This window comes from Pteropus alecto, unplaced genomic scaffold (assembly GCF_000325575.1).
Source record: "Pteropus alecto unplaced genomic scaffold, ASM32557v1 scaffold166, whole genome shotgun sequence".
Taxonomy (NCBI): Eukaryota; Metazoa; Chordata; class Mammalia; order Chiroptera; family Pteropodidae; genus Pteropus; species Pteropus alecto.
This window is the reverse complement of record NW_006439757.1, coordinates 4,552,351-4,579,336: the sequence shown is the minus strand read 5'-3', so window position 1 is coordinate 4,579,336 and position 26,986 is coordinate 4,552,351. Positions and strand designations below refer to the sequence as shown.

General features: G+C 35.9%; 1 protein-coding gene and 1 non-coding gene across 2 annotated transcripts in view; both read right to left on the bottom strand.

The window, feature by feature from the left end:
* TMEM144 (transmembrane protein 144) overlaps positions 1-10,482 on the bottom strand; it is a 28,315-nt gene extending 17,833 nt beyond the window's left edge. The window contains exons 1-4 of the mRNA XM_006917000.1: positions 10,374-10,482; positions 8,212-8,334; positions 6,466-6,565; positions 4,767-4,847 (exon numbers count right to left, since the gene is read on the bottom strand). Coding sequence (XP_006917062.1) covers positions 4,767-4,847; positions 6,466-6,565; positions 8,212-8,334; positions 10,374-10,482 — 413 coding nt within the window. The remainder of the gene's footprint in view (positions 1-4,766; positions 4,848-6,465; positions 6,566-8,211; positions 8,335-10,373) is intronic.
* Positions 10,483-15,543: 5,061 nt separating this feature from the next.
* On the bottom strand, positions 15,544-15,662 carry LOC112483947. Its single transcript, XR_003047829.1, has one exon. It is a non-coding gene; the product is annotated as a 5S ribosomal RNA (ribosomal RNA).
* Positions 15,663-26,986: the final 11,324 nt, after the last annotated feature.

The window sequence follows — 26,986 nt, the reverse complement described above, 5'->3', positions numbered from 1 at the left end:
CGTGGAATAGTGCATGGTATGCTGTCTTTCATATAAAAATTAAATATTTCCTAGTTAGCTTCCTTAGTTCAGTTTCTAACTTGCTTTTAAAACTTGAATGGTTCCATAATCCTTTCCATAGGAAATGTAACTTTCCTTTTGATTTTCATTGCTCTCTGCATCTCAGCGTAATTCCCCCCATGGACATCTATCCCTGCCCAGTCCCTGCTCCGAGCTCGCCTCCATCCCCAGTCTTCCACAATGACCTGCTCCTGCTTGTGTTCCTTAATCACATGAATATACTATGTGTTCATCTCTTATTCAAACCAAAGAACTGAAGTGCTGATGTGAGAGGAGGACTTCTCCTCAGGTCACTTCTCACCAATCGTCCTCTTTCTGAATTCCCACAACACTGACAATGGTCATCACACCATCCTGACTATTTGCCACAAGTCCATGTAATCTTTTTTCTCTAAAGATTTTCCAATTCAATAGAAGATAGAAATCACATCTTACATTTCCTTCAAGGTCCTCAAAGTACTCAACACTCAGTAAAATGAACAGTAAAAAACCTAATTCTATGTTTATATCTTAATTAGTTAAATATGTGTGTGCATATATATGTACACTTATGTTACTTGCAAAACTTAATATTAGACCTTGCACTTGCTTCTTAAAGTTACAATGAAAACCCATTACTTTGTATAAAACAGTGTGTTTTTTAAATAACAGTACAGGATGATATGGTAGAATTCTTGAAGGATACAGATAAAAGTCCTTATTGATTGTTTTTTCAAACAACTGTATGACCCTCTAACAAATCAGTTAACCTCTCTGAGCCTCAACTTTTATCTAAAAAATGTGGATATACCCAATTTGCAGAGCTGAGATGAGAAATAATAACTCATACAAAATTATCAGTGTACTTTTTGGCACATGGTAAAATTTCAAAACATGTTAGTAGAGCGCCTTAACCACAATTAGGATGGGAGACAGGGGTGCTGAACATGAGAAAGAAATCAAGACTAAGAAATCAGTGGTTTTGAGCCTGTGTGACTAAGGCTTGTCACAAAATAAATCATAATTCAATTAGATCAAGAATGGGTGTGGTGGCAATAAGTTAGGACAAAGTAAGGAGATTTATCTCATGTATGTGACCATAAAACCAAATAGGTCACAAAGTCTTCTGGGCTACAGATTTAACATAACTTGATAAAAAGCATCTATGAATGCTGTCAATAGCATGGCAAACTCAAAAAAAAAAAAAAAAATTAATGTTATACCCAAGAATGCTTCTCTATATTTTCAACCTTTCCAATTTTGCTAGATTTGCAACCTACACATCTTACTATTAGTAAAACTCGTGTGTATGTGTTTACACTGACAAGTGAATTAAATAAGCACTGATCAGGCATCTACTATGTGTTAAGCACTGCGTAGCAAAGTCTAATGGTGATGGTGGGCGAGATGGTGTACAAAGAAATTAGCAGAACCTGTCCTTCAGGATTTCATAGTTCAAGGATAAAGAGTGTTGTATGAATAATACAAAACAGATCCTGAAAGATTCAAAAATAGATGAAATACAAAATACAATAGAAGTTTAGATGTGACTCATTCTAATGAGGAAGGAGGAAAGTAAAGAAACTTCGCATAGGATAGAACATGTCAACTGGTATTTAAGGGTGGCCAAGGAGGCTGGAGGAAAGGGCCTTTTGGGCTGAGAAAAGTGTCTGGGTTATGGCTTGAGCATCTGTAACTTTGATATCCTGGAGCCAATCTCCCTCTGATACTGAGGGGCAATCATACAGGGAGGAAGATGTGCTAGGAAAGGTTGACTCTATCACAGTGGAAGACATGCCAGATTAAGGAGACAAATTCATTCTAAATCTAATGAGGAGCCTTCAGAGGTTCATGAACAGAAGAATGACCACTTAATTTGATAGCAGATACATGCAAGTCATACTGGCAAAAGAAAAGAATGGAACTAGGGAAACTGGATACGAGGTTATAATTGTATACAGGTGGGTAGTTAGTAAGGGACTGAGGGAAAGAACTTGTGAAATATTCAAAAAGAATTTTACAGGATTCGATATAGGATAGTGTATAAAAGGAAAAAAAAAAAAAATCAAGATGACCGAGGCTTGCAATTTGTATGGCTGAGGCTAATACTATTTTGGAGAGATGAAATTCAGGAAGAGGCACCAATTTGCAGGGAAGAGTAAAATAAGAAAAGTAGTTCTGATTGGGATCTGTTGAAGGCTAAGAGGAAGGAACTAACAGTCTAGAGTTTATAGAGTGCTGACCATGTGCCTGACCCATCCGAGTCCCCATTCACGTGACATTTCACCTCAGATTGAGTAGGAGATGCCTGGGTGTCATCTATCACCTATATAAAGAGATCTGTGGCTCTGAAGAAAAGTAATGGCTAGAAACAAAGATTTGGGTTTCCTCAACACAATTCTCCACAGAATGTAAGTTAAGTGAGAAAATACAGAGCAGACTCAAGGATAATCCAAAAAAAAAAAAAAAAAAAAAAAGGAAACTCCAGAGCCTTTTTTAATTTTTTTAATTGAAAAGCAAATCTGCCTTTTTCTAAACTCCAACTGCTGGGTTTTCATTAAAGCATGTATTTATGAGAGTGTCCTGCATATCGCTTCCTGGTGTCAGCTCCACTTCTACTCATATATATCGTCTCCTGAACCATGGGGCCCAGAAGACTGAAAACCACGTTTTCTCAAACTGGACTGGCAGCTAGATTTTGCCAGTGAATGGCACATGCATGAGAAATAAGGATGGGGGATGCCATTTTGTTCTAGTGTTGGCTCTAATAATTTCAGTGGTGGGGTCGCTCAGGGCAGAGGCAAACTGTTCCAGCACTGCCAACCAGAGTGTGGGCTTTAGGGCTGAAGGTGGCGCCCCCTTCTTCCTTTGGCTCCATTGGGCCCGATAACACTCTTTGTAAACAATTGCTTAAATCTCCTCTGCAGTTTTAAATACCTAGAATGGTTTTGGTTGTAGAGGCTGACTCACATCCTAGATATCACATGGGAAAAATGTAAAGATAGAAACGATCTACCTAATCCTTTAAAAACTGGATTTTACAGACGATAGAAGCAATCATTTTAATTTTACAGAGAAAAACAATATCTTCAACTAACGTAACTATATTCCAAACTTGTTCAATAAATGCCCTTCAGAATAAACTGATTTAACTGAGTTAAAAGAATGAAGTGAAGGTTCCAGAAACTCTTCTCAGTAAAGAAACATAGAAGGGAGCTGGGATGCATTAAAGAAAGAGATCATTGCGTTTCCCAGCCACAGACCAAGCTCCAAACCAAGCTGTGCATGATTCTTCGACTCATTTACTGCCAAGTTGGAAAACACATGCCCAAAGGGGAGCAGTTATTGAACATGAAAAAGTTATTAATAAAAATAATGATTATTGTAATGAAAATTATCCAACATACAGAACATTAGCCAGGTGCCTAACACTATACAAAGACAAAGTACTTAATATCTTTTATTCGATTTAATCCCCAAAATATCTTATAAATCTGGTACAATTATTATCCTTCCTTTATTCCCAGTTGAAAAACTAAGGCTTGGAGAATCAAGTGATTTGCCCCAGGTCACACAGGTAGAAGTGGTGGAACACGAATAATTTGTAATTTTAGAAAACGTATACTTTCTAAAGAAAGAAGAAATGTGGAGAAAATGCCTGATGAACTAGGTAAATTGGCCTTAAATTATCATTGTTAAAACTAAGGCATGCTACCATTACAGTTTTTGGGTATAAAGAAATTGTTTTTGAGAGAGCTGTTCAAAGCTAGAATGTTGTGTGGATTGTACAAAATACATAAAATTGCCTCTAACCAAAAATGTCAGGAATCGGCTATTTTAGAATAATTTATGTTATTTCGGCCTGGAGCCACTCTCTACGGCAACATTTCAGTGACAAAGAGATTGTTCCTGACTGTGGCTGGGGAAAAGCTATTATTGAAGGAGGAAGAGAAATATAGTGTTCTTTCCCTGAAGAATAAAACAGTACTAAAGTCATCCCAGGCAGTGCTATCCATTATGTGAAACACTGACAGAGAGTATAAATGAAGTCAAAAGAGGAAAGGGAACTAAATTTTAGGTGACCTAATTTCTGTTAGAATTTTATTGACTGAACTCTGCCATATAGAGATTCAGAGTCATTTTCACCTTCATTCATATAGTGCACACAACTAGACGCAGATATGTCCCAAAACAGGTATTTAATTAAGTGTGTGTTTTCATAGGTGAAAGAGTTGGTTACCCACCTGGGGTAAGAAGAGTTGACTGAGGTGACAGAAAAGTGGAAATGGGGTGGCAAAGTGAACAGTAATAAGAAGAGAGGACCAATGACTCTTCTGGGGCATCAGAAAGCCAGCCCATTTACTGACAGCATTTTTTCAGTTTGCAAAACATTTTCATTTTCTGTAATATTTAGAAAATCATAATGCAAGGCTCATAAATTAGAATTAAATAACACAGTAAATATTACAGAAAATAAAAATGAGCTTCAAAGGAGCTAAATGATTTTCCCAGGGTCTCAGAGCTTTCAAGAGCTAAAGTTTGGGCTCCTGACCCCACAGCTGGCAGTTTTTGTCCTCTAAAGCCAAGTCTGCTAATGTAAGTGACAAATCTGAGGAAAAATCAAGTCAGTTGTATGAAATACAGGTTTAAAAAATAGAAACACATCAGGATTTTTAAAAAGTATTCTGTGTAGGAGGATAGCTGAGTTATTAGAAATGGCTGTGTACCTCACAACTGATAGCCCAGCTCCAAAGTAATTTAGCAGTGGTTTTGATACTTCTTCTGCATCCATTCCAAACCAGCCAAACCTGGAAATTGAGAAAGTCACACCAAAGTCGATACTGTTGAAAATGTGTTCATCGTAGTGTCTGAGGGCATGAATTCGAGGTCAGATTCCTAGGTTCAAATCCTAGGTCCTCTCTTACTGTGGCTCGAATACGTTAACCATCTTCACTGTGTCTCAATGTTCCATAAACATTCTTTAAAATAGGGATAATTATACATTTCTTATAGGTTTCTTATGAAGATTAAATGAGTTAGAATATGTAAAAGTACTTGTAAGTGCCCCTTTCTTATGAAGACTCAGGAAGTAAGAAGGAAAAATAGGTTAAGTGGCTAATTGAATCCAATTAGTTGGTTGTAATTTTATATAGTATTTGAAATAGATTTTCAAATAACTGCTTGGCTAAAGACCCCTACTCTTCAGCATCACCTTATATTCCTTTTATTTTCATGCCTTGACATTGCAGTGATCATTATCAACAATCACTGTGAACCATTCAGGGGCGAGAGAAAAGGAAAGCAAGAAGAAAAAGAAAAAGAAAATAGCACATGGAAAAAGCAGGGTGGGGAATGGGGAAAGGACAGGAAAGCATGTATTGGAGGTTAGTTGGTTTTGCGATTATTGAGGTTGTTATAGTGTTTTAAGTGGGAAGAGGAGCCCAAAAAGTAAGGTAAGAGCAACATCCTCCCTTTTATTCATTTTCCTAGACTCCTGAATGCTACACTTGATGCTGGCCAAGGGCAGTACAGTCCCGTAGAACGTTTTGAGTTGATGGGACTGTTTTACAACTGCACTGTGCAGTAAGGGTAGCCTGTGACTGTTGAGCACTTGCAACATGGCTAAGACAACTGAGGAAAAGAATGCTTAATTTTATCAAATTTTAATTAATTTAAATTTAAATATAAATGGCCACATAAGGCTTGTGACAGCCCTATTGACAGTCTAGCTCTAGAGCTGAGGTTGGCAAATTCTTACTTAAAGGGGCAGAGAGTAAGTATTTTAGGCTTTATGGGCCAGACATTTTCTTGTAAATACTCAACTCTGCTACTGTAGTGTAAAAGCAGCCATAGACAACACTTAAGTGGATGGGTTTGGCTGTGTTCTAGAAATGCTTTATGTACAAAAATGGCTTTATACCTGGGCCTTGGTTTGCTGTCCCTGGCCCAGACTTTAGAGGGAAGAATATGTACTTTAGAACCAGAAGACCTGGGCTTGAATCCTGCCTTATTAGCTCTGTGACCTTCAGCAAGTTACTCAACCTCTACGTGTATCATCTCTCTTACAAAATAGTGCTTTAGGTATTTGTGAAAATGAGGAAAGAATGATGCATACAACCTGTCCAATAAATTATCACTCAATGAAAAAGGAAGATAAACATCAGTTCTCTTTCTCTCTCCCTATTTTGGTTCCTTAGAGATAATAATTCTTTACTATATCTTGATCAAATATCTAGATCACTTCTTTAGGACTTAGGGTAAATAATAATTAAAGTAGCGTATTTTATATGTATGTCTTACCAGCTGTACTCTCTGAGAGTGTAAGAATCATGTGTTATTCCTTTCAGCTAGCCCAAGCCCTAGCACTTGACTTATATAGAATATGAGCACAGAGAATTTTAGTTGAAATAGTTCACTTTGTGTTACCTTGAACTTGCCCAGCCAGTTAAGGCATTAAGTGATCCCCAGATTAAGAGTCCAAGGCCTAAACCAATGGTTTTGATAATTGGGACAACAGCAACGTTCCCTGTGAATGTAACATAACAGAAGAAAGGTGTTATTTCCAATATAGAAAATACATTATAAATTGAATCAATTTTTATTTTAACTTCAACTTAAGTTTATGGAATTTGGATACATTTAATAAAGCAGAGGTCCTCATTTTAAAAATAAAATAACCACACTTCGGGGGCATTAAACTTATAATTATGATTGCTAAAAGAACTAGGCTTAAGGCAAAATCTTACCAAAAGAGTTGAATTAGCTCCTTGCCTACCTGTACCAATGCTTTTCATCCTTAACGTCGACCTCTGACTTCTGACTTTTTGCACTAGCCATCAGCGATAAAATTGGTAGTGACCATCCTCTTAGACTCCAGGCAGGATCAGCCACAGGCAGATATCTTTGGCCCACTGTGACCCCAGAGTTTGCTCTTCCACACTCTCTCACCTGTGTTCTAGATTCCTGCATTCATTGCTTTGTGCTCTTAAGGGTCTTCAGGGCCAAAATCGTATCTTTTTTTATAGTTCTTAGCCCCTCAGCACTCTGGCCTCAATTCAGCAATCTCCTCTTGAAAGCTTTCCTCTCCTGGCTTCTACGATGCCCTCATCTCCTGATCCCCTCCTATTCCTCTCTTTAGCTCTTTCTCTGGCTAGTCTTTCTCATCACACTTTCCAGATTTAGGTGCCCAATAAATACTTTCCCTAGAACACATTCCTCTTCTTGCTGTATCCTTCTTCGGTACTTGACTAATTTCATGATTTCATTTATCAACTAGAGACACATGCTCCCAGTGATACAGGTCTAGCCTGGACCTTTGGCACAGTTTTAGTGCTATGCTTCAAACTGCTGATAAGAGAGCTCCAACCAGAGGTCCTCACTGTGGGAACACCAGGAACTTCAAACTCAGAAAGTCCCAAGCTGAACTCTGTTCCCCTATCTCAATTAGATATGATAAACACAATCACACTAAGGTATAAGTGAGGTATAATAATTTAAATTCTAGTAGAAATTTAAAAGTTAACTCTTTTGTTCTCCAAACTCATGAACTTCACTAAATCATTTGTTCTGCAGAGATTCAAATTGAGTGGGTACTCAATAAATTTTTAATTTTTTAAAATTTACTTGCTTTTAATCAAATTACCTCTAAAGATCCTTAATACTTAGAATTCTCTTTGCTAAAGAGAAGAAAGCTCTCTTGAGGCCTACTTATATTAATACAAAGAAAAACTAAAACATTCCTGATTGACCAGGCAAAGGAATGAATTTCAGTTATATAATTTCAGGTATTGATAAGGCAACAGAAGAAAAATTTTTATTTGCTTTTGTTTTTCTGCCAGTGCTTTCAAAATAATGTGTCTGTGTTTGCCCACTTGTGAAGACAAGTCCTAAAAATGGTATTAGTAGAGACTACTATTTAAGAAATATTTTCTGATAAACGTTTCTATCAGGGACTAAGAAAGAAATCATTACGAGGAAAGAGTCAAGAAATGCATCAAAAATATTTATGGAACGTCTGAATGAAAGAAACTAAATTGTCAGTTTCTAGTATCTATGACTAAGGATTATTCGAAATTACTGTTTATATTATTTCCTTCTATTCTAAACCAGAGTTATTTTGATCACAGTATACATTGATTAAAGTATTAAATGATAAATGATATCATACATTACCTGTCGCCCAAATGCAGCCCCCAACCATTGCAAAAGGCCAAAACTTAGGGCAACGTAATATCAGATTGGCCACCAAGGCAACCGACCATATGGCAGCGCAAAGTACCCACTGGAGAAACATGCCTGGAAATGAAAGACATTGGTGTCAGTGGTTCAAACTGACCTTAGTAAATTAACGCTTTTAGGAAATATCAGTGAGATGGTATTATAGGAATGGCCACAATTTATTGAATGCCTATATGCCAGACACTTTGCACATTTAATATAATTTTTAAATTACAGCCCATAATAATTATCCCAAATTCAAGCATGGAGAAAATGCATCTGAGATGAAGCAACTTGTCCAAACAGCTAACAGTTTGTAGAATTGGAATTTAAACCCAGGTCGTTTGACTCTAAAGCTCACTATACATAGAGCATTACTGCTTAACATTTTCCCACCTTTTAGACAAATCAAAGATATTCTACCAAAAAGTATTCGCAAGACCACATCTCTATATATTTTTATTCAGATGCCACACCTAGTGTTGTTCCTCACCAAAAACATCAGAATAGCACAACAGTGATTTAAACCTTTAGGAATCATTTATGCTACCTTCAGGAGAAAAATAGTCATTTATGGTCACATGTAGACATCACACAGAGTTGAATGTCTGTGATGAGACAGACATTAACAAAACTGAGAATTAGTCTTTTAGGTCAGGAACATTCTCCTTTCTGTGGTATATACCTCACATCACATGGTGATGTGAGTTATATCTGTAGCTTTCCGAGGCTTCTGCATCATCAAGGGTTTAAGGATTAAAAGAATAAACAAAAAATTGACATTGGAAGAAATACTAAGGCAGTTATAACTCAGGATAGCACTTCTGACTACAACTTAAAGGTTTTTGCCTGTTTCTGTGGAAGAGAGGGGAAAAAAAAGGCTGTTAACCTCTAAGACAAAAAAGAGTAGGATCATAAAGATAAAAGGGAACTTCATTTTACAAGTTCTTCATTTTATAAATGAGAAATTGAGAACAAAATAGCTGATGAGACTTGCTCAGTTATTGTGAAACACCTAAAGGCCAGGTCCTCTGCCCCTTAGTATGATTTTTATTCTTCTATTAGTAGTTTCCATTCCTGTCCTGACTCCAAAGGAAAAGAAAAGCTGTGGAGGAAAAAGATGTGTAATTCTATTGTCTAAGCTGTATCAAGACATAAGAAATTGAGGGAGATAACGCAGCTGCTTCCCAACAGGTGTTCACCATAACATCTCCAATCCCATCTCTGGCAGCTAGATAAAAGCAACTGTTGCTTCGTCCCTCAAAATCCACATTAAGTCAGTTCTACTGTAATGTGACATTACGTTCCTAAAAATCACTGCACTATGCAAAATCATGCAATAAAAAGCATAGAGCTTATGGGGAAAATGGGGCTATGGCACAGCACAAAAACTTCATCAACAATCTATTTGACAAAAAGATAGGAACCAGATCAAAATAATAGTATGGTTTTACACTGATGAAGTGGTTAAGAAATTTGCAAATACTACAATAAATATAGCACTTTAAAAAGACCTGCAGTTTGCTTATGGAAGTGGGCACCAGAATTATTGTTGCTTGTGAGTTATTGTGAAGTGGTAGATGGAAGCTTCTAACACCAACCGAGGATGGGTGTGATGCTCAGGGAGCTGGTGGGTGTGTGAGGGGCGTGTGTGCATGCGTTTTGTATGTTACTATGCATCACTATCCATCTGGGTACAGTTTTCTGTGTTCAGCTAGTGTTTTGTCAATCAAAACAGCGCATAAGCAAAAATTTGTGTTGTGCTCAAATTGTTCTCTATTCTATCAATTGCGTTGAAAATTTGTATTTTCAAAACAAGTGTTATTAGTGGGATGGACAAACTTCCTTCTTTTGTAAACAAAGCAGATATGGCTAAAAAGCTTTCCTGATTGTATCCATAGAGAAAATAAATAACCTTAACAACATTAAGGTTACCTTGTATTAACTAACTCTCAGATAAACTGGCATGGGCATTATCAAATGATATTATTTTAAGCTCTATTCATTTGGCACCAGGTTCAACAAAATTTACTTTAGCCATCATTTTTAAAAGACTCAAAAAGAGAACTTCATATTTAAAAATAATTTAAGGTTAACAATGAAGTAAAAGTAATTACCATCACCAGTATCATATTTTTTAAGTGGCACATAGTTTGAGCCAAACAAAAGGATGGCTACAGAAGAGGAGATGAAACCAGTGGTTAGGTCTGTTTCATTGTTGCTCATGGTTCCAGTTCTGCCCGAGCGCAAGCTGGTTCACTTTAGACTCGATGTACTTTTCAAGAGCTTCTGAAATAAAAGAAATAAAAATGAGACAAAGAAGAGGTCAATAAATTGTGAACAAATTGTGATTAATACATGGTATTTTTTGAGTTTTTCAAAAGTACACTAGGATCCCTTCTTCCAAATAAAGTTAGGACATTATGAAATTAGGTATTATGTTCACACTCTGTTCATTCATTTTTTTTTTTTATTTTATCAAAAAACTTTTTTGATCACTAACTTACAATTAAAAAAAAAAAACTTTTGTCTTCAGAGCTTGAAAGCCTAACTTCTTCCAAGATCTGGATACAATTTTTAATATATCATTAAAAACATAAAAAAAAAGAAAGAAAGAAATTCTCCTGTGTAGGTTGACTAGTATAATGAAAAGATTTGTGGACTAGGATTCTGTTTATTGTGACAATCAAATAAGAGAGCATGTGCAAGGACTTTCAGAACTATCAGTGCCTTACAAGCAAAAGCTTTTGTTATTAATTCTGACGTGAACTTACAGGCACATTTAGGTTGCATTGCTACTACACACTCAGGATCCCCTAGAGGTAAACGCACTTTTCTTTATCAGTAATACCCCGCAGTATGTATTAGTTTAAATTATTTCATTGAACCGTATATCTTTACTACTTTTTAAAAGACTGGACAGATAGAAGAATCTAAAGATCTCACGAATCTCCTAAATCTTCAAGATTTAGATTCTTGAAGAACCTCTTCAGGAATCCCCTCAAGTGCAAGTTCAGCCATGGTATGTTGCACAAGACTGTGCCCCAGCCGGCAGAACCACGTGCGGCAGCTACTCTGCTATCTGTGTAATCTGGTAGCCACTAGCCATGGATAGATAACTGAATTTTCATTTACATTAATTAAAATTAAGTAAGAGAAAAAAAAATTTGTTCCTTAGCCACACTAACTACATTTCAAGCGCTCAATATGATACATAACGAGTAGCTACCACACTGGGTCGCGCGGATGGAGACATTTCCATCATAGCAGGAAGTTCTACTGTACAACGCTGCTAAGCTGATTTAAAAGTTCTAGTTTCCCTATGAAGAGAAGACCTAAAACCACAAATAGCCAAGAACCAGACATTTTTCATAATATTTGGAAAAGGCTACTGAATACAAGTCACCTTTTTAGTTGTACAAGCTACGTGAGAAAAAAATTACACAAAGGAGTCATTTATCACAGGAGGTAACCAGAGTCTTCCCACAATACCATCTTAAATTCAGATTTTGCACATTGACCTTTTGATCCACTTCATTATTTAAGTCTTCTGGAATAGAACAGGATAACCCAGTCTTTTTTCTCCTCCAAATTTAATTTTATAGTGATAACTTCTTGTAGATATGTATTAAATAAAGTACATCTTAAAACACTTTTCCTTGTTATTTTTCAATGTTAAACATTTACTTCAAAGGTATTTCATTTTTCCATGTACTGTTTCTTGTGTTGTTACAGAGAATATTAAGTATACAACTACCTACAATATATGCTTTTTAGCATTATTATGGATAATTTAACTGAAAACAGGGATAACTTCAAAATGGCTGAATTAATTTTAGTAAGAAAAATATCTTTGAAACTGTTATGTGTTTCCTTAAAAAAAAAAAACAAAAATAAAAAACAATAACAAAAAACGAAAACAGTAACAACAAAAACACTGCTGGTAAGACAACATCATCCATGGGGATGAAGTCGAGGAAGAGGCATTGAGGCATATTTAAACACTGACACAGAACACTATTACAATAAAAATAATAATAGTTATTATTATAACTATTAACTGTTAGGTGAAAAGAAAGTTTTAGTCTTGCAATGGCTTACATGGACTATTGCTTTAGGGTCAAGCAGGTAGGGGTTGTTAATGTATCAGGATTATAATAAGTTACAGGGGTAGGAGGTGCTGGGAAGGATATCATGGGGCTAAAAAGACACACGATTAGGTGTTAGCTAAGAAACCAATATTTTTTCCATCTTAAAATAAGCAAAGTGAAACAAAACCTTTATAAGTACATTGATTAAAGAATGCATAACCTTCAAAAGTGGCAAAGTATTTTAGTGAAGAGATGGCTCTATTTAAGAATACTGACAGCCCTAAATCTCCCAGATTTCACTACATTAAAAGAATAATTTGAAGTGCTAATCAGAGGGCAAGAACTACATTTTGACTGCTGAATAAACATTAATCGGTGTTACTTTACTTTAAGTTATTTTCTGCATATATATAAATGAAGTTTGTTGCATACAGCTCTGGCACATTTCAGAAAGCATGTGATGTAACTTCAGTGTGAGCTGCAATACACTTACTATCTTTAAGGAAGAGTCTACCTCTTTCTAAATCAATAAAATTTTTGTAGAAAAGAAAAATAATATCTTATAATAATAGCTTCAGCACATTATTCGCAATTCTTTTTGGTCCAAACCCATCGAGTTAACAGATCTCAAACTACTTTATTCAAATAAACTTTAATTTAATATATTTTAGATTAGCTTTTTATGTTTGCTTTTGTGTCCATATTTTATAAACTATATTTATTCATTTTTGGTTCTAGTACTTTTGTTTCATTTAGTAGTAAATACGTTTGCTCTAAATTTCTCCTAGCAATTTAAATTTCTATGCAGACCTTCCTGTTGATATTTGCTAGGTTCTAATCCATACTGCTTGTTCCACTTCAACTAAGCTTTCGGTTTTAATTTTATGTTAATTTCCTGAAATCTCCTGGCAAGCTCTGCCCGTGTCTTTGGCTAAAATTAGCAGTGCTTGAACATACTTATTCTGAGCCTTGATTTTTCTTTTTAATTGTGAGCACGTTTTGAAAAATCATGAGACATTCCCCAGCAAAGCTACTTGGGTTTCCTTTGAGTCACTGTACTCACTGCAGTCAGGGCTGGCAGCTCGATCCGCCTACACAGCGCTGCTGGTGAGGAGCCTGCTTGGTGTTACCTGCAGTCAGGTGCCTGGCCGGACTTTACTTCCTGCCGGGACAGCTACTTAAGTATGCACCGGGCCGTGGGGGCGGGGAGGGGGCGGTGGGGACAAAGGTGGGGGCAGAGGAGTGGGCTTTTGCGCCCATGGCCCCAAGGCTTCGTTCCCTAGGCCCTTTTAGGAAGCCTAGCTAGCCTTTACTTTCTGCAGGGAAAATGACCTACACACCTGATGGGGGTAGAAGGGAGGGCTCCAGAAATCAGGAACCAGAGGCCTTGCCTGTGGTAGTAGGTTGGAGAACATTTTCCTTCAGCTGCCCTGCAGGAGTGTACGGGCTTGTGACTCTCCTGTGGCTCTGATGAAGAGTCCTCAGACCATTTGTCAACCTACCAGCAAACTAGAAAGGCTTTTGTGTATTTGGAGAAGTGATTGTTCAGGGAACTGTGAGCTTGCCACTCTCTCCAAACATTACAGAAGTGGGAATTATTTGTACTATTTATGTATAAAACAAAAGGTGGGATAATTTTACATAATCGTAAAAGATTATATAAAGCTGATTTTTTTTTTCCCACTGAGTATCAAGAAATTGATCTGAACCACTAAAGTCATTAACATCTCTTGCGACATCACAAGATTTCACTTGTAATCATTGCTCCAGACCATTTATCTAATATGTACCGAGTGCCACACGAGAACATATATTCTAGGCTTCTCAAGCTCCACTGCACATTACATATCTGGGGAGGTTTCTTGTTTTCTTTTTTTAAATACTGATACCTGGACCACAGACCAGACCAATTGAAATAGGATTTCCAGAGGTGTAGCTCAAGAATCGGTTTCTTTTAACTCCTCCTCCAGGTGCTACTAATGTGAAGCCAGGATTGAGAATCACATTCTAGATCAATAGTTGACAAATTATATTGGTGGTCAGAATTACCCAGAGGAATGGATTAAAATGCAGATTCCTGACATCTTGACATAGATTTTGAGAAACATTGCTCTAGTTCCTTGCTATCTGATATGTAGCCACTGAGTGCATGTGGCTATTTAAATTTATATTAGAATTAAAAATTCAGTAGTTCACTTCTACTAGACACTTTTCAAGTGCTCAATAGCCATGTATGTAAGTTATAGAACATTTCTGTCACTGCAGAGTTCTGCTGATTGTTAACTCTGGGAGTGCAGCGGTGACCTATAACAGAGTTATACTTTCTTGTAGGTTCCAGCATAGCAAGGAACACAGAAATGAACAAATAAGTTCACAAAGGGGAAGTGCTGGGTTCTGTCCTACTCTAAGAGTTCAAGGAAGGTGTCTCTGAGGAAGCGACGTTTAACTGAGACAACCCAGTGGTGGTAACGGTTGTGGAATTAGAAGAGAGAACATTCAGGACTGTCCGAAGATGAGGTGTCCCGGAAGGATGTCCTGCTTCAAACACTGCTCACGTTCATAAACTACAGTGTGTGACAGGCAGATGAAAGGGGACAGTATCATATCGTTTAAAAAATTCAAGAAGCTAAAGCTTTTCACTTAAGGGAAGGCATTAATTAAGCAGTTCAGAACAATTTTGAAGTTCCCCTTTCCTCACATACATACTCACGGATACACACACAAACTCTCTCAGCCAAAAATATAGGACCTAAACACAACCTAGAATTATTTCACTTTTTGATTTCGAGAGACCTCAATGATCATGTGGTTTGTTCTTGCTGCACATTCACACTGAGAAACCGAAACACCCATTGTGAATTCTCTAAAATCTAAAAAGTGAGTTGGAGTCTGAGTCAGGCTTGAGGGCATTTATTACAGAATATTCCAGTTCAGTGCTTTTCACATTGTGCCACAGAGCCAACCCAAATATGGATGATCCTCTACTTAAACTACATTTTTTTTCTTTCAAATTGTTTAATATACACTAATGCCTAAACATAAAGGTCTGTATTGGAATAGTCTTGGCTGGCACTGGAAGATCCTGCATAGTTTCTATTTTTTTTTTTTTTTTTAAGGCAAGGCAACTTTGGTTGACGTCACAGACTGCAAGGATCTTGTCAGCTTACCATCCTCATTTTTTTTTTTTAAGTGTTTAAGCCTACAGTACCTGGTCTTCCTAGGTGGTCTCCCATCCAAGTACCAACCAGGCCTGACCCTGCTTAGCTTCCGAGATCAGACGGGATCAGGCTTGTTCAGGGTAGCATGGCTGTAGACAATCTTGCTTAGTTTCACCTCAGTTTCCCTATATGGAAAATGTCAATAATAATATCTGTGTATCTCATTCATCTTTTTATTATGGTCAAAAAATATAAAGTATATAAAATATTATTAGGACTTCTGGTTTGTGCTCTGATATTTGAAGATCTTGGAAGCTGTCATTCCTGACATCAGAATAAGAAAAAAGCTGAACAAATTGAAAATCAATTCTTCTTACATCTACCATAGAATTGAGGTCACAGGACAAGTCACCTCCCTAAACACTGAAGAGATAGGTAAATGCAGAGAATCACAGCTTATTATAAGCTTCCTAGGAGCAGAAGCCACTGGAGTAGAGGGCACTTAAACAGTAATTGGTGGATTGCTGGAGACTGAATGTAGACTAAATTAAGCATTGAAAACCTTGGGGAGCAGGATATAGTTTTAGGGGAGCATTCACGCTCAGGAGCCCTACCAGATTCTCACACTGAAGATCAGAGAAAAACTCTCTTTTGCTTCTGGCAAGGGGAGGGGAAGTGCAATTACTTTGAAATACACCCAGCACCTTCTGTTCTCTGGAAACAAAGGCTAGCCCTCAAGGCAAACTTCTTTATCAGAGTGTTGTTTGGCCTAGAGGAAGAGCAATTAGACAATGTGAGAGCCCCTTCTAGCTTTTCTGTCTCACTTAAGAGGAAGAAAAAAAAAAAAGGTTAAGAAACTCTTCTGAAGGTCACAGCCCAGGAATTGTAAATAACTAAAAATAAAATTTATAAAATTCCCCAATACCTGGTGATCATAGTGAAAGTGCTTCAGCATAACAGTGGATTACAGTTGAGAGAGCTCTAAGAAACAGTTTAAGTTGTTTTTAAGAAAATTCTAAGACAAAAGAAGAGACAAAAAGAACATGAAAAGAAACTGAAGCCTGTGACCCCTACAGTTAGAGCAGACATTAAACACAGCCAAACTCCTGGCTAGATAAACATAAAACCTCACACCACAGGCCTATGTTTCTCAGGTCCTACTATCCAATATATCATGTCTGGCTTTTGACATCAAAGTTAAAAGTTATGCTAAAAGGCAAGAAAAAAATGTAGTCTGACGATATCAAGCATCAGAACCAGACTTAAATATGGTAGAAATTTTGGAATTATTAGACTGGGAATTTAAAATACCTATAATTAATGTGCTAAGAGCTGTATTGAGAAAGTGGACAACATGCAAGAACAGATGTGTAATATAAGCAGAGAGATGAAAACTCTGAGAATCAAAAGAAAATGCTAGAAAGCAAAAAACGCTGTCCCAGAAATGACGAATGCCTTTCATAGCTGAGAAATAATCAGTGGGCTTGAAGATAGATCAATAAAAACAACCTAAATTTAAATGTAAAGACAAAAAATCAGGCTATTTCAAGAATTACAGAAAAATAACAAAAAGTATAACATAATGGGTAATGGGAATACCAGAAAGAAAAGAGAGAAAGGAGCAGAGGAAATATTTGAAGTAATAATGGCTGAGAATTTTCCAAAATTTAATGACAGATAACAGGAGGCTCAGAGAACACCAAACAGGATAAATTAAAAGAAAAAAGAAAAAAAAAACTCTACATGTAGGCATATCATATTCAAATTTCAGAAAAGAAGACCATTATAAAGGAATAAATGGAAAAAGATTACTTCCATTTTTAGTTGATCTAATAGATAACTTCAAAATAATAATAGCGACAATTTATTATGTGATTATAGCATATGGATAAGTAAAATGAGTGACAGAAATAAAAGATAGGAGAAAGGAATTAGGAATAGCCTATTATAAATTACCTGTACTACCTGCAAAAAGGTAAAGTGTTACTGAAAGTGAATTAAGATTAGCTGTAAATGTATACTCTAAACTCTAGGACAATTTCTAAATTAAAGGAAAAAAGAATTTAAAAGAAGTATTATTGATATGCTAAGAGAAGAGGGAAAATGAAATCATATAAATATTAATTAAAACCAGAGTAAGCAGAAAAATAGAAAAAGAAAACAATGAATAAGGGCAAAAAATAGAAAACCATATATGGAAGATATTAATCCAACTCTATTATTAATTTCTTTAAATGTGAATGGTCTACATACACTGATTAAAAGATAGAGACCGACAGAGTAAATAAAATATAGAATAGAAGTACATGTTGTTACAAGAAATCCACTTTAATTATAAAGACTAAAATTAAAAAGGATGGAGAAAGATATACTATGTTAACACTAATTGAAAGAAAGCTGGACTAGCTATTTTAATTTCAGGCAAAGCTGACTTTGTCTCAGAACAAGGAAATCATCATGAGTAAAGAGGGGCATTACATATTGATAAAGAGGTTAACTTTCCAACAAGATATTACAATCCTGTGTATGCACTTCACAGCAGAGTGTCAAAATATACGAGGCAGACACAATTGAAAACTCAAAGAGAGACACAAATCCACTGTTTTAGTTGGAGTCTTCAGTGCCCCTCTATCAGTAATTGACAGATCCAGGAGGCAGAAAATCAGTAGGGATTTAGCAGAACTGACTAGCACCATCACATCATCTGGATCTAATTAACAGTTATATAATATTTCATCCAACCACAGGTGACTAAACATTCTCCTCAAGCTCACATAGAATATTAGCCAAGATAGACTACATTTCTGGGCTATAAAACACATCTTAGAAAAATAGACATCAGACCACAATGAAATTAAACTAGAAATAACAGAAAGATAAATGAAAAATTTTCAAATACTGAAAATTTAAAAACGCATGACTCAATAACTCATTGATCGAAGATCTCTCAAAACAAAATATATTTCAAAATAAATGAAAATGAAAATACTACTTATGAAGTTTATGAGATGCTGTAAAATCAGGGCTTAGAGAAAAATTTATAGCATAGAATGACATATTAAAGAAGAAAGCTCTAAAACCAATAATCTGAGTTTCCATTTAAGAAACTAGAAACAGAAAAGCAAATGAAGTCCAAAGTAAGCAGAAGAACAAAATAATAAAAGTTAGAGTACAGATCAAGGAAATGGCAACCAATGGGAAAAAAAGCCACTTATTTGAAAAGATCAATAAAATTCACAAATCTTTAGCCAGGCTAACTAAAAAAAAAAGACAAATTAGTATTATTAGAAATGAAAAATGAAAGAATTACTAATCCTGTGGATGTTAAAGAATAAAATAAAATGTTACAAACAACTCTGTGCTCACACATATGACAACCTATAGAAAAATGGACCAATCCCTTGAAAGACTGTCTACCAAAACTTACTGAATGAGGAAAAGACAATCTGAAAAGGCCTATACTAAAGAAATTTAATCAATAATTAATAGCCTTCTAAAATAGAAAGTACCAAGTCCAGATGAACTCACTGGTGAATTCTATCAAACATTTAAAGAAGAAATTATATCAATTATCTATAATCCCTTCCAGAAAGCAGAAACAGAAACCCTTTCTAACTCATTACCCTAATACTAAAACCAAATAAAGATATTACAGGAAAGGAAAACTGCAGACCAATATCCTCTCATGAAATGTAGATGCAAAATCCTCAACAAAATATTAGCAAATAGAAGCCAGCAAAGTGTAAAAAGAATTGTACACAATGACCAAGCGAGATTTATCCTAGGTGTGCAAGGCTGGTTCAACACTCAAAAATCAATTAATGCTATCCATCACATCAGTAGGCTAAAAAAAAAAAAAATTCACGCAATCGTATCAATAGATACAGAAAAAGCATTTGACAAAATCCAACACCCATTCAATATAAAAATGCTCAGCAAATTAGAAATAGAGGGAAACTTCCTCAACTTGATAAAGAACATCTATAAAAAATCTACAAACAAATTGTATTTAAGGGTAAGAAACTAAGATCAGGAACAAGACAAAGATGGTTTCCTTCATCACTGCTTTTCAACACAATACTAGAAGTCCTAGCTAATACAGTAAGACAAGAAAAAGAAACAAAAAGTATGCAGATTGGGAAGAAAGTAATAAAACTGTCTTAGTATCACAAATGATATGATTGTGTTTATAGTAAATCCCAAAGAATTGCTAAAAATAACTCCTGGAACTAATAAACAATTAGAGCAAGACTGCAGGGTACAAAGTTAACACATAAAAGTCAATTGTTTTTTTATATTCCAGCAATAAATAATGAAATTTGAAATTCGAAGCACAATAACATTTATATCAGCACTAAAAAAAATGAAATATTTAGGTATAAGTCTAACAAAATATAGATATTCCCCATTTTCTGAAAGTTGCATTATGCCATTTTTACAGAAGTCCTACACTAGTATGGTAATAGCTTTTTTCGTAAAAGCTAAAATCCTGTTCAGATTTCTTTTGGTAAGTGAAAACAGGTGCTAATGTAGGTCTTTCAAAAAAAGAAGTGGCATAAAGCAAACTTTCCAAAAGTGAGGAATACTTTTCACTTTACACCATTTAGGCTTATGAAAGTTTTCATAGGGAACACTCTACTTTTAAATAGGAGGAAACTTGTATCTAACATATCTATTTAAGGAAAACTATAAAATTATGATTAAATCAAAGAACTAAATAAATGGATATTCTATGTTCATGGAGAGAAGGCAGTATTGTATTGTTAAGATGTCACTTCTTCCCAACTTGGACTGTAGCTTCAATGCAATCTCAATTGATGTCCTAGTGAGGCACTTGGTGAATATTGACAAACTGATTTTAAAGGGAAAATGGAAGGGCAAAAGACCCAGAAGAAACAACACAATACCGAAGAAAAAAGTCAGAGAAATGGCACTACTCAACTTCAAGACTTACTATAAAATACAATAATCAAGACAATGTGGGGTTAGTGAAAGAATAGACACATAGATCAACTGGACAGAATAGAGAGCCCATAGATGGACCCACACATATATAATTAACTGTTCTTTTATAAAGAAGCAAAGGCAATTCAGTGGAGAAAGGATAGTCTTTTCAACAAATGGTGATTGAACAACTGGACAAATGAAAATACATGCAGACCCTACACTTTTCACAGCAATTAACTCAATGAAGATAATACACCTAAATGTAAAACACAAGACTTAAAACTTGTAGAAGATAGCATAGGAGAAAATCTATGTGACTATGGGTTTAATGATGAGCTTTTATATACAACACTAAAGGCATAATCAATGAAAGAAATAATCGATTAGTAACCAAGGATGGTTTTAATCATCTATTCTTAGTTTAAGAAAACAATAACACTATTTACTTATTTTATTTATTTATATTAATTTTTATAAAGTCTTGGTAGCAGTGTAGAATGAGAAGATGATAAAATAATAGGAATAAAGACTAAGAAATTATAATTAAGAGAAAATAATAAAGAAAAAATAAAACAAAAAGTGCAGATTCTAAGGATCCATATAGTTACTACATATACTAGCAGCAATTTTAGAAGCTGCTTTATAAAGTGAGGATGAGTTACAAAAGGTCTTCATCTGAGGTACTTTTAAAGGTGCTGTTAGTTGGGTATCTTTACATCCTTAAGATTTGTTTATTCATTTAGCAAATCTTTATGGAGTACATACTATAAACTGGACACTGCCCTAGACCTTAAAAATTGACAAAAAATACCTGCACCAACTCAGCTTTCAACCAGATAATAAGTAATATGTATGGTAGTCAAAGAAGGCCTCATCAAGAGGGAGACATTTGAGAAAGGGCCTGAGAGAGGTGAGGCAGGGAGAAGGAATGGCTAGTTTGGAGGCCATGAGTCAAAGAAGTCAGTCACTGTAGCTGGAACTGCCATGGTGGAAGGGAGAGCAGTGGAAGATGAAGTCGGAGAGGCAATAGTGAATGAACAGGTTGTGAGGGGTCTTGTGAGCCATCAGGAGGACTTCTGAGGAAAATGCAAGCAACTAAAGTGTTTTCATCACAGGATATGTTTTCATTATCTATTGCTGTAAAACAAATGATCTGTCACAGTTTCTGTGGGTCAAGAATTTAGGAGCATCTCGGGTAGGGGTCTTCACTCAGAGTATCTCAGGAAGTTGCAGTCAGATGCCAGCTGAGGTTCCAGTCATCTGAAGGAAGGATTTGGTGGGTATAGAGGCTCCACGTCCTAGCTTTACTCACGTGGTTGGCAAGCTGGCTTTAGCTGCTGGTGGGAGACCTGAGTTCCTCTTCACCTGGGCCTCACCATGGAATTGCTTGAGTGTTCTCATGGCATGGTGCAGCTTTCCCAGAGTGAGAAATCCAAGAAAGTGGAGTGTCATTGTCTTTTATGACCTAGCATCTGAAGTCACACACCATCACTTCTGCAATATTCTATTGGTCACACAGTTCATCCCTGTCAGTGTAAAAAGAGACATAAATTGGCATGGGTACCAGGAGCTGAGTATCATTTGGAGCTGTCTTCGAGGCTGGCTACCAGGGAAAAGAAAGAGAATTACTGGAATAACGTCCTTTCATGGGCTCAAGCAGATGAGATCTAGTGCAAAAGCAGAGGGAATAGCTCTTGTTAGATGCAGAGAGGTCATTGGTAGTAACAGTATATTGGTGCGGTTGCAGGAAGGTGGGAAGTGGAGGTGGTGGGAGCTTGTGTACATTCTCTCGTGATTTTTTTTTCCTGCTTCTCAGTGAAGCAGAAAACAAGGTCATAAGTCAAGAGTGAAGACCTGGAAGGAGGTTTTCTAGCTTTATGAGTGTTTCAAGTTTTTCGATAACTCTTAAGTGATACAGTGGTTATTGTCATCTTACTTGCTTGCTCATGTTAAGAAAAAAAAAATCCTTCTTTTTGATCACTGTTGTATTAAAAGAGGCACAGCCTGAGTCTTAATAAATAGAAAGAAAATCAACTGTTGTTTTTTTTGTTGTTTTTTTTTTTTCATTTCAAAGAGTGATTTTCAACCCCTCCTTAGTCTCAAGAATTTTTTTGTTTATAGCATGGAAACCTTTAGGCTATGAACATCCTTTCGTTTGCAATTAGATTTCTTTGTTATTCTGCTTATGGAATAGGGTAATATACAGATAATTAAGTGTGCTTAAATGAGACATTTAAAATATAAGACATGGTCTTTTCCAAGCCCAATCAGCTTAAGACCACGAGGAATAAACTAAGTCAGGTTTACTGACTCACTAAAATGTAGGGACTGCACACCAAAGGAACTGTGGTGTGCTTCTCCAAAGAAAGGAAAAGAGTTATAGGATTTTACAAGAGTGGAGTTTAGGTGCAATGTAAACAAAGCAGTGTTTTGATGGGCTCAAAGCAAATAAGGTCATGGGTGAAAGGGTCAACCTTGGTTCTGGACTGTGAAATAGACTCGTGGTTCTGTTTTCTTGGAAATAGAATTACAACGTCAAATGTTGTGTCCAGAGACCTGCCATCTGAAGCTCTGCACGTGGATTGTAGATCAAGGCTGCTCTGCTGTGTCATATGACTTAATTCCTTCAGATAATGTTTTAGTCTTACTGAAATTTCAGATATGAATTCTGATAGTCTATAATTTTAGAGAAGAAGATTTATCAGTAAGAAATAAGTAGTCACTCCAAGAATTGAGCTATTATGGCATTTTATAGCTGTGACATGTATTTGGGAGAAATATTGTTTTCCAATAAATTTGTACCTGGCTTTATCAGGAGTTCTGATTCTGGATTCTGGATGAATGAATGGTAGGGAAGATATTTAATTTTTAATCCAAGAAAAATTTCACTTTTTCAATCTATATTATTATAATTTACTATAGTTTAAAATATTGATGCATAAGTCACTGTCCCTGGGTAATCTTGGCCAAGACACCCGAAGAGTTTGTGTTGCATATTTTTAATTTGTAATATAAGGAGGTTGGAAGAAGTCTTCACCAGTCTATTTATATAAAATTAGATCTCTTTTATATTTGATGCCTGACTTACAATGCCCTCTGCAGCATGTTTACAAGACCTCAGTATCCAAGTATTCCACAATTATGTCTGCCTGTCTTCAAAGGGAAGCCTCACAGGTGCTCACACTCCCAGTGTGACATCTTCATATTCTTCCTTTCTTGTTTTAGCTTCTCCTGGCTAACAAGTACCATCAAAGTTGTCTGAAAGAGACCTCCTGTTACCATGACTGATGGATATGTGGCATCATACCCAGGTTCCCATAACTGCAGTTCCCAAAGTGGGGCAGAGAATTGTTGGGTTCTATAAGAACCTCAGAGGAAGTCTTGCCTCACTATGATGTCTTCTGGGACTTGAAGTAGTTCTGCTCATGCTCAGTCTTTTGGTAAATCTGCCTCTGTTTTCCATGCCTCGTCTTCTGCAAGCAATCTTCAAAACTTAAAACAAACAAAACAACAACAAAAATCAAAGAAACAAATCAACTAAAAAATAATAAGAATAAAGAAATGAAATGAATATACTCAGAGATCCAGCTCTGACTCTACCTTACATCAAACCACAACATTTAACTTCAGCCTACAGGTCATCACAACTTTGTAAAGAACAAAGAACTTTTCTTAAATGTATATAGTTAAAAGGTATGTTTGTTGATTTTCCAAAAGCAGGGGAACAGGTTGTCCAGGTAATTTAAAGTCTTCATCTTTAGAAACCAAAAACAACTCGGGGCGCAACATTTAATTAAAAGTTTTTACTTTATTTTACTCACCAAAAAATTTAAATCTCTTGAATCTTAGCGAGGATATCCTATTGCATAACGCCCTCCAATGAACATACATGGCCTCTCACACCTTGTTTATTGTCATGACCATGTGATTTTTCTTCAACAGTGTGTCGAGTCAATGAATTCACAGGATCGGAGTCAACATGATACCTGTGATTAAAGGACAGAGGAGAAAATTTATTGAGGGTGCTGATGAGAGTATCATTGCTACCTAGTGAAGGCTCTACATGGGGTGGAGAAATAACTGAGGAAAGACAGGCACTGATGAGGCTCTAAAAGAAAGCCTGCTGTATGGTGAATAATACACTAATAACAAAAATTAATGATTATTGAGCATTTACTTTGGGCAATCACTGTACAAAGATTCTCATTTTCATTATCTTGTTCAATTCTCAGAACAACTTGGTGAGTTACATGCTATTCTTATCTTCATTTTATGGATGGAGACAAAGCTAGTTTCAAAGAGTAACTTGCTCAGATTCACATGGCTGATAAGTGCTAGTTCTCAAGTCAAAATCTCTGATTTCGGTGCTTAAGATATTAATAGTTAATATACTTTTCAAAATATTGTGAGATATGAACCTCATTCTGATCTCTTTAAATAGACTATAAATGAACATGCAAGTAAGTATTTGAAGCGGGTAAAAAACTGTAATGTATCTATGCATATTGATATGCAACTTCAGAAATTCTTAAGCCTGCTTCACCCATGGCCAGTCAACTACATCTTGACTTTCTTGTTTTGAGTCCTTCTGTTTTGGCTCTATTTCCACTATGCTTATACTTGTCAGGTAGATGTCTCATTTTCAAACTTAACATACTGATTTCTCCCTTGAGAATCTAACCTGATTGTTACTCAATTTTATAGACCAAAACTACTAGTAAGAGACAGCTTTACAATTGTCAAATAATCACAAGGTAAGATCATATATGTTTGAAAAAAATCATCAACCATAAGCTATTTATCTAATATGGAAAATTTATTAATGAATATTTATAATGGATCCAGCAGCCCCATTTCTGGGTATATAGCCCAAAGAAATGAAATCAGCATCTCAAAGAGATATCTGTACTCCAGCGTTCATTGCAGCATAGCCAAGACAGGGAAACAATCTAAGTGTCTGTCGACCGATGAATGAATAAAGAAAATGTGCTATATAATGGAACATTATAATAGATATTATAATAAAATGTTATTCATCCATAAAAAAGAAAGAAATCCTGTCATTCGAGACAAGATAAATAAACCTGGAGAATTTTATGCTTTGTGAAATAAACCAGTCACATGAAGAAAAAAACATCATAATCTCACTTATATGTGGAATCTAAAGGAGTAGAACTCATAGAAGCAGAGTGTAGAATGGTAGGTGCCCATGGTGAGGGATGGGATACATGGAAAGATGTTGGTCAGCGGGTACAAACTTTCAATTATAAGTTGAATAAGTTCTGGAGATCTAATGCACAGCAGGTGACCATAGTTAATAATACTGTATTGCATATTTGAAGTTTGCTGAAAGAGTAGGTCTTAAGTATTATCATCACACACAATAAAGGTAACTATATGAGGTGACAGATGTGTTAATTAGCTTGATTGTGATAATTATTTCTCAATGTATATGTATATCAAATCACCACATTGTGTACCTTAAAACATATATAATTTTTATTTGTTAATTATTACTCAGTAAAGCTGGAAAAATTTATAATGAATATTTAACCCAATGAGGGTCAAAAACAACACAGGCAACAGATCCAATATGAGGATAAAATATAGTCCTTTAGTTTTGTCTTTTGTAGATTTGGTCTTTCTCCCCACCTGCTGGTAAGAAGGAAAAACATTGACTTTGATTTAAAGTTTAGTCTGATCTGTTTATTTAAACAAAAACTTTATTTAATACTCAGGCTCTCATGCCAAAATAAAAACAACACATATAGTACCCAGTTTATGATTCCCTCAATCCCTTAATCCATGATTATCTCACTCAGATAGTGTCTCTGTGTGTGTGGGAAGGGGGTGGCTCATGGGACATTATAAAGATGAACAAATCAGAGTCCTAAGATGCTATGTATTATGCATCTTCTAGTTTCCAAAACAGTGTACCACTTAATTTCTGTCTTTCCTGCTGGCATGCCTGGCTAAAGTATAACTCTTGTCTTTTGCTCCCATCACTTCATGGAAACTGTCAAGATCACTAATGGCAGCCATGTTGCTAAATTCAATAGTTAATTCTCTGTCATTGTTTATGTGACCCTTTACCAGCACCTGTCACAGTTGATTTTTCCCTTCTCTTTGATGTTTTTTATTCTTATGGCTTTTAGAACAGTATCTTCTCCTTGTTTTTCTCCTACACTCTGAGGGCTCCTTCCTTAGTTTGCTTGGATAGTGTTTTGTGCCAGTCTTAGCCTATCAATAACCAATGTTGTGGCTAGACTGGCCCTTGTGCTTCTTCTTGTGACTGCAAGACACAATATGATCAATAACCATCAGGAAACTTTGAGGAAGGGCTAGGGTTCTGCTCTATTGGGGTAAAGGGTGGGGCCTAGGGTCTTGTTGTTTCACTCGGTATTGATGAATTTAAAACATAAAAGGGGGAATTTAAAGTGCTGGAAAATCAAAAAAACAAGTGGATCATACCAAGATCCCTAAAACAAAGAGGCTGAGTGTGGGGAGGTGGCCTGGCTCTTTATCTAGTCCTGT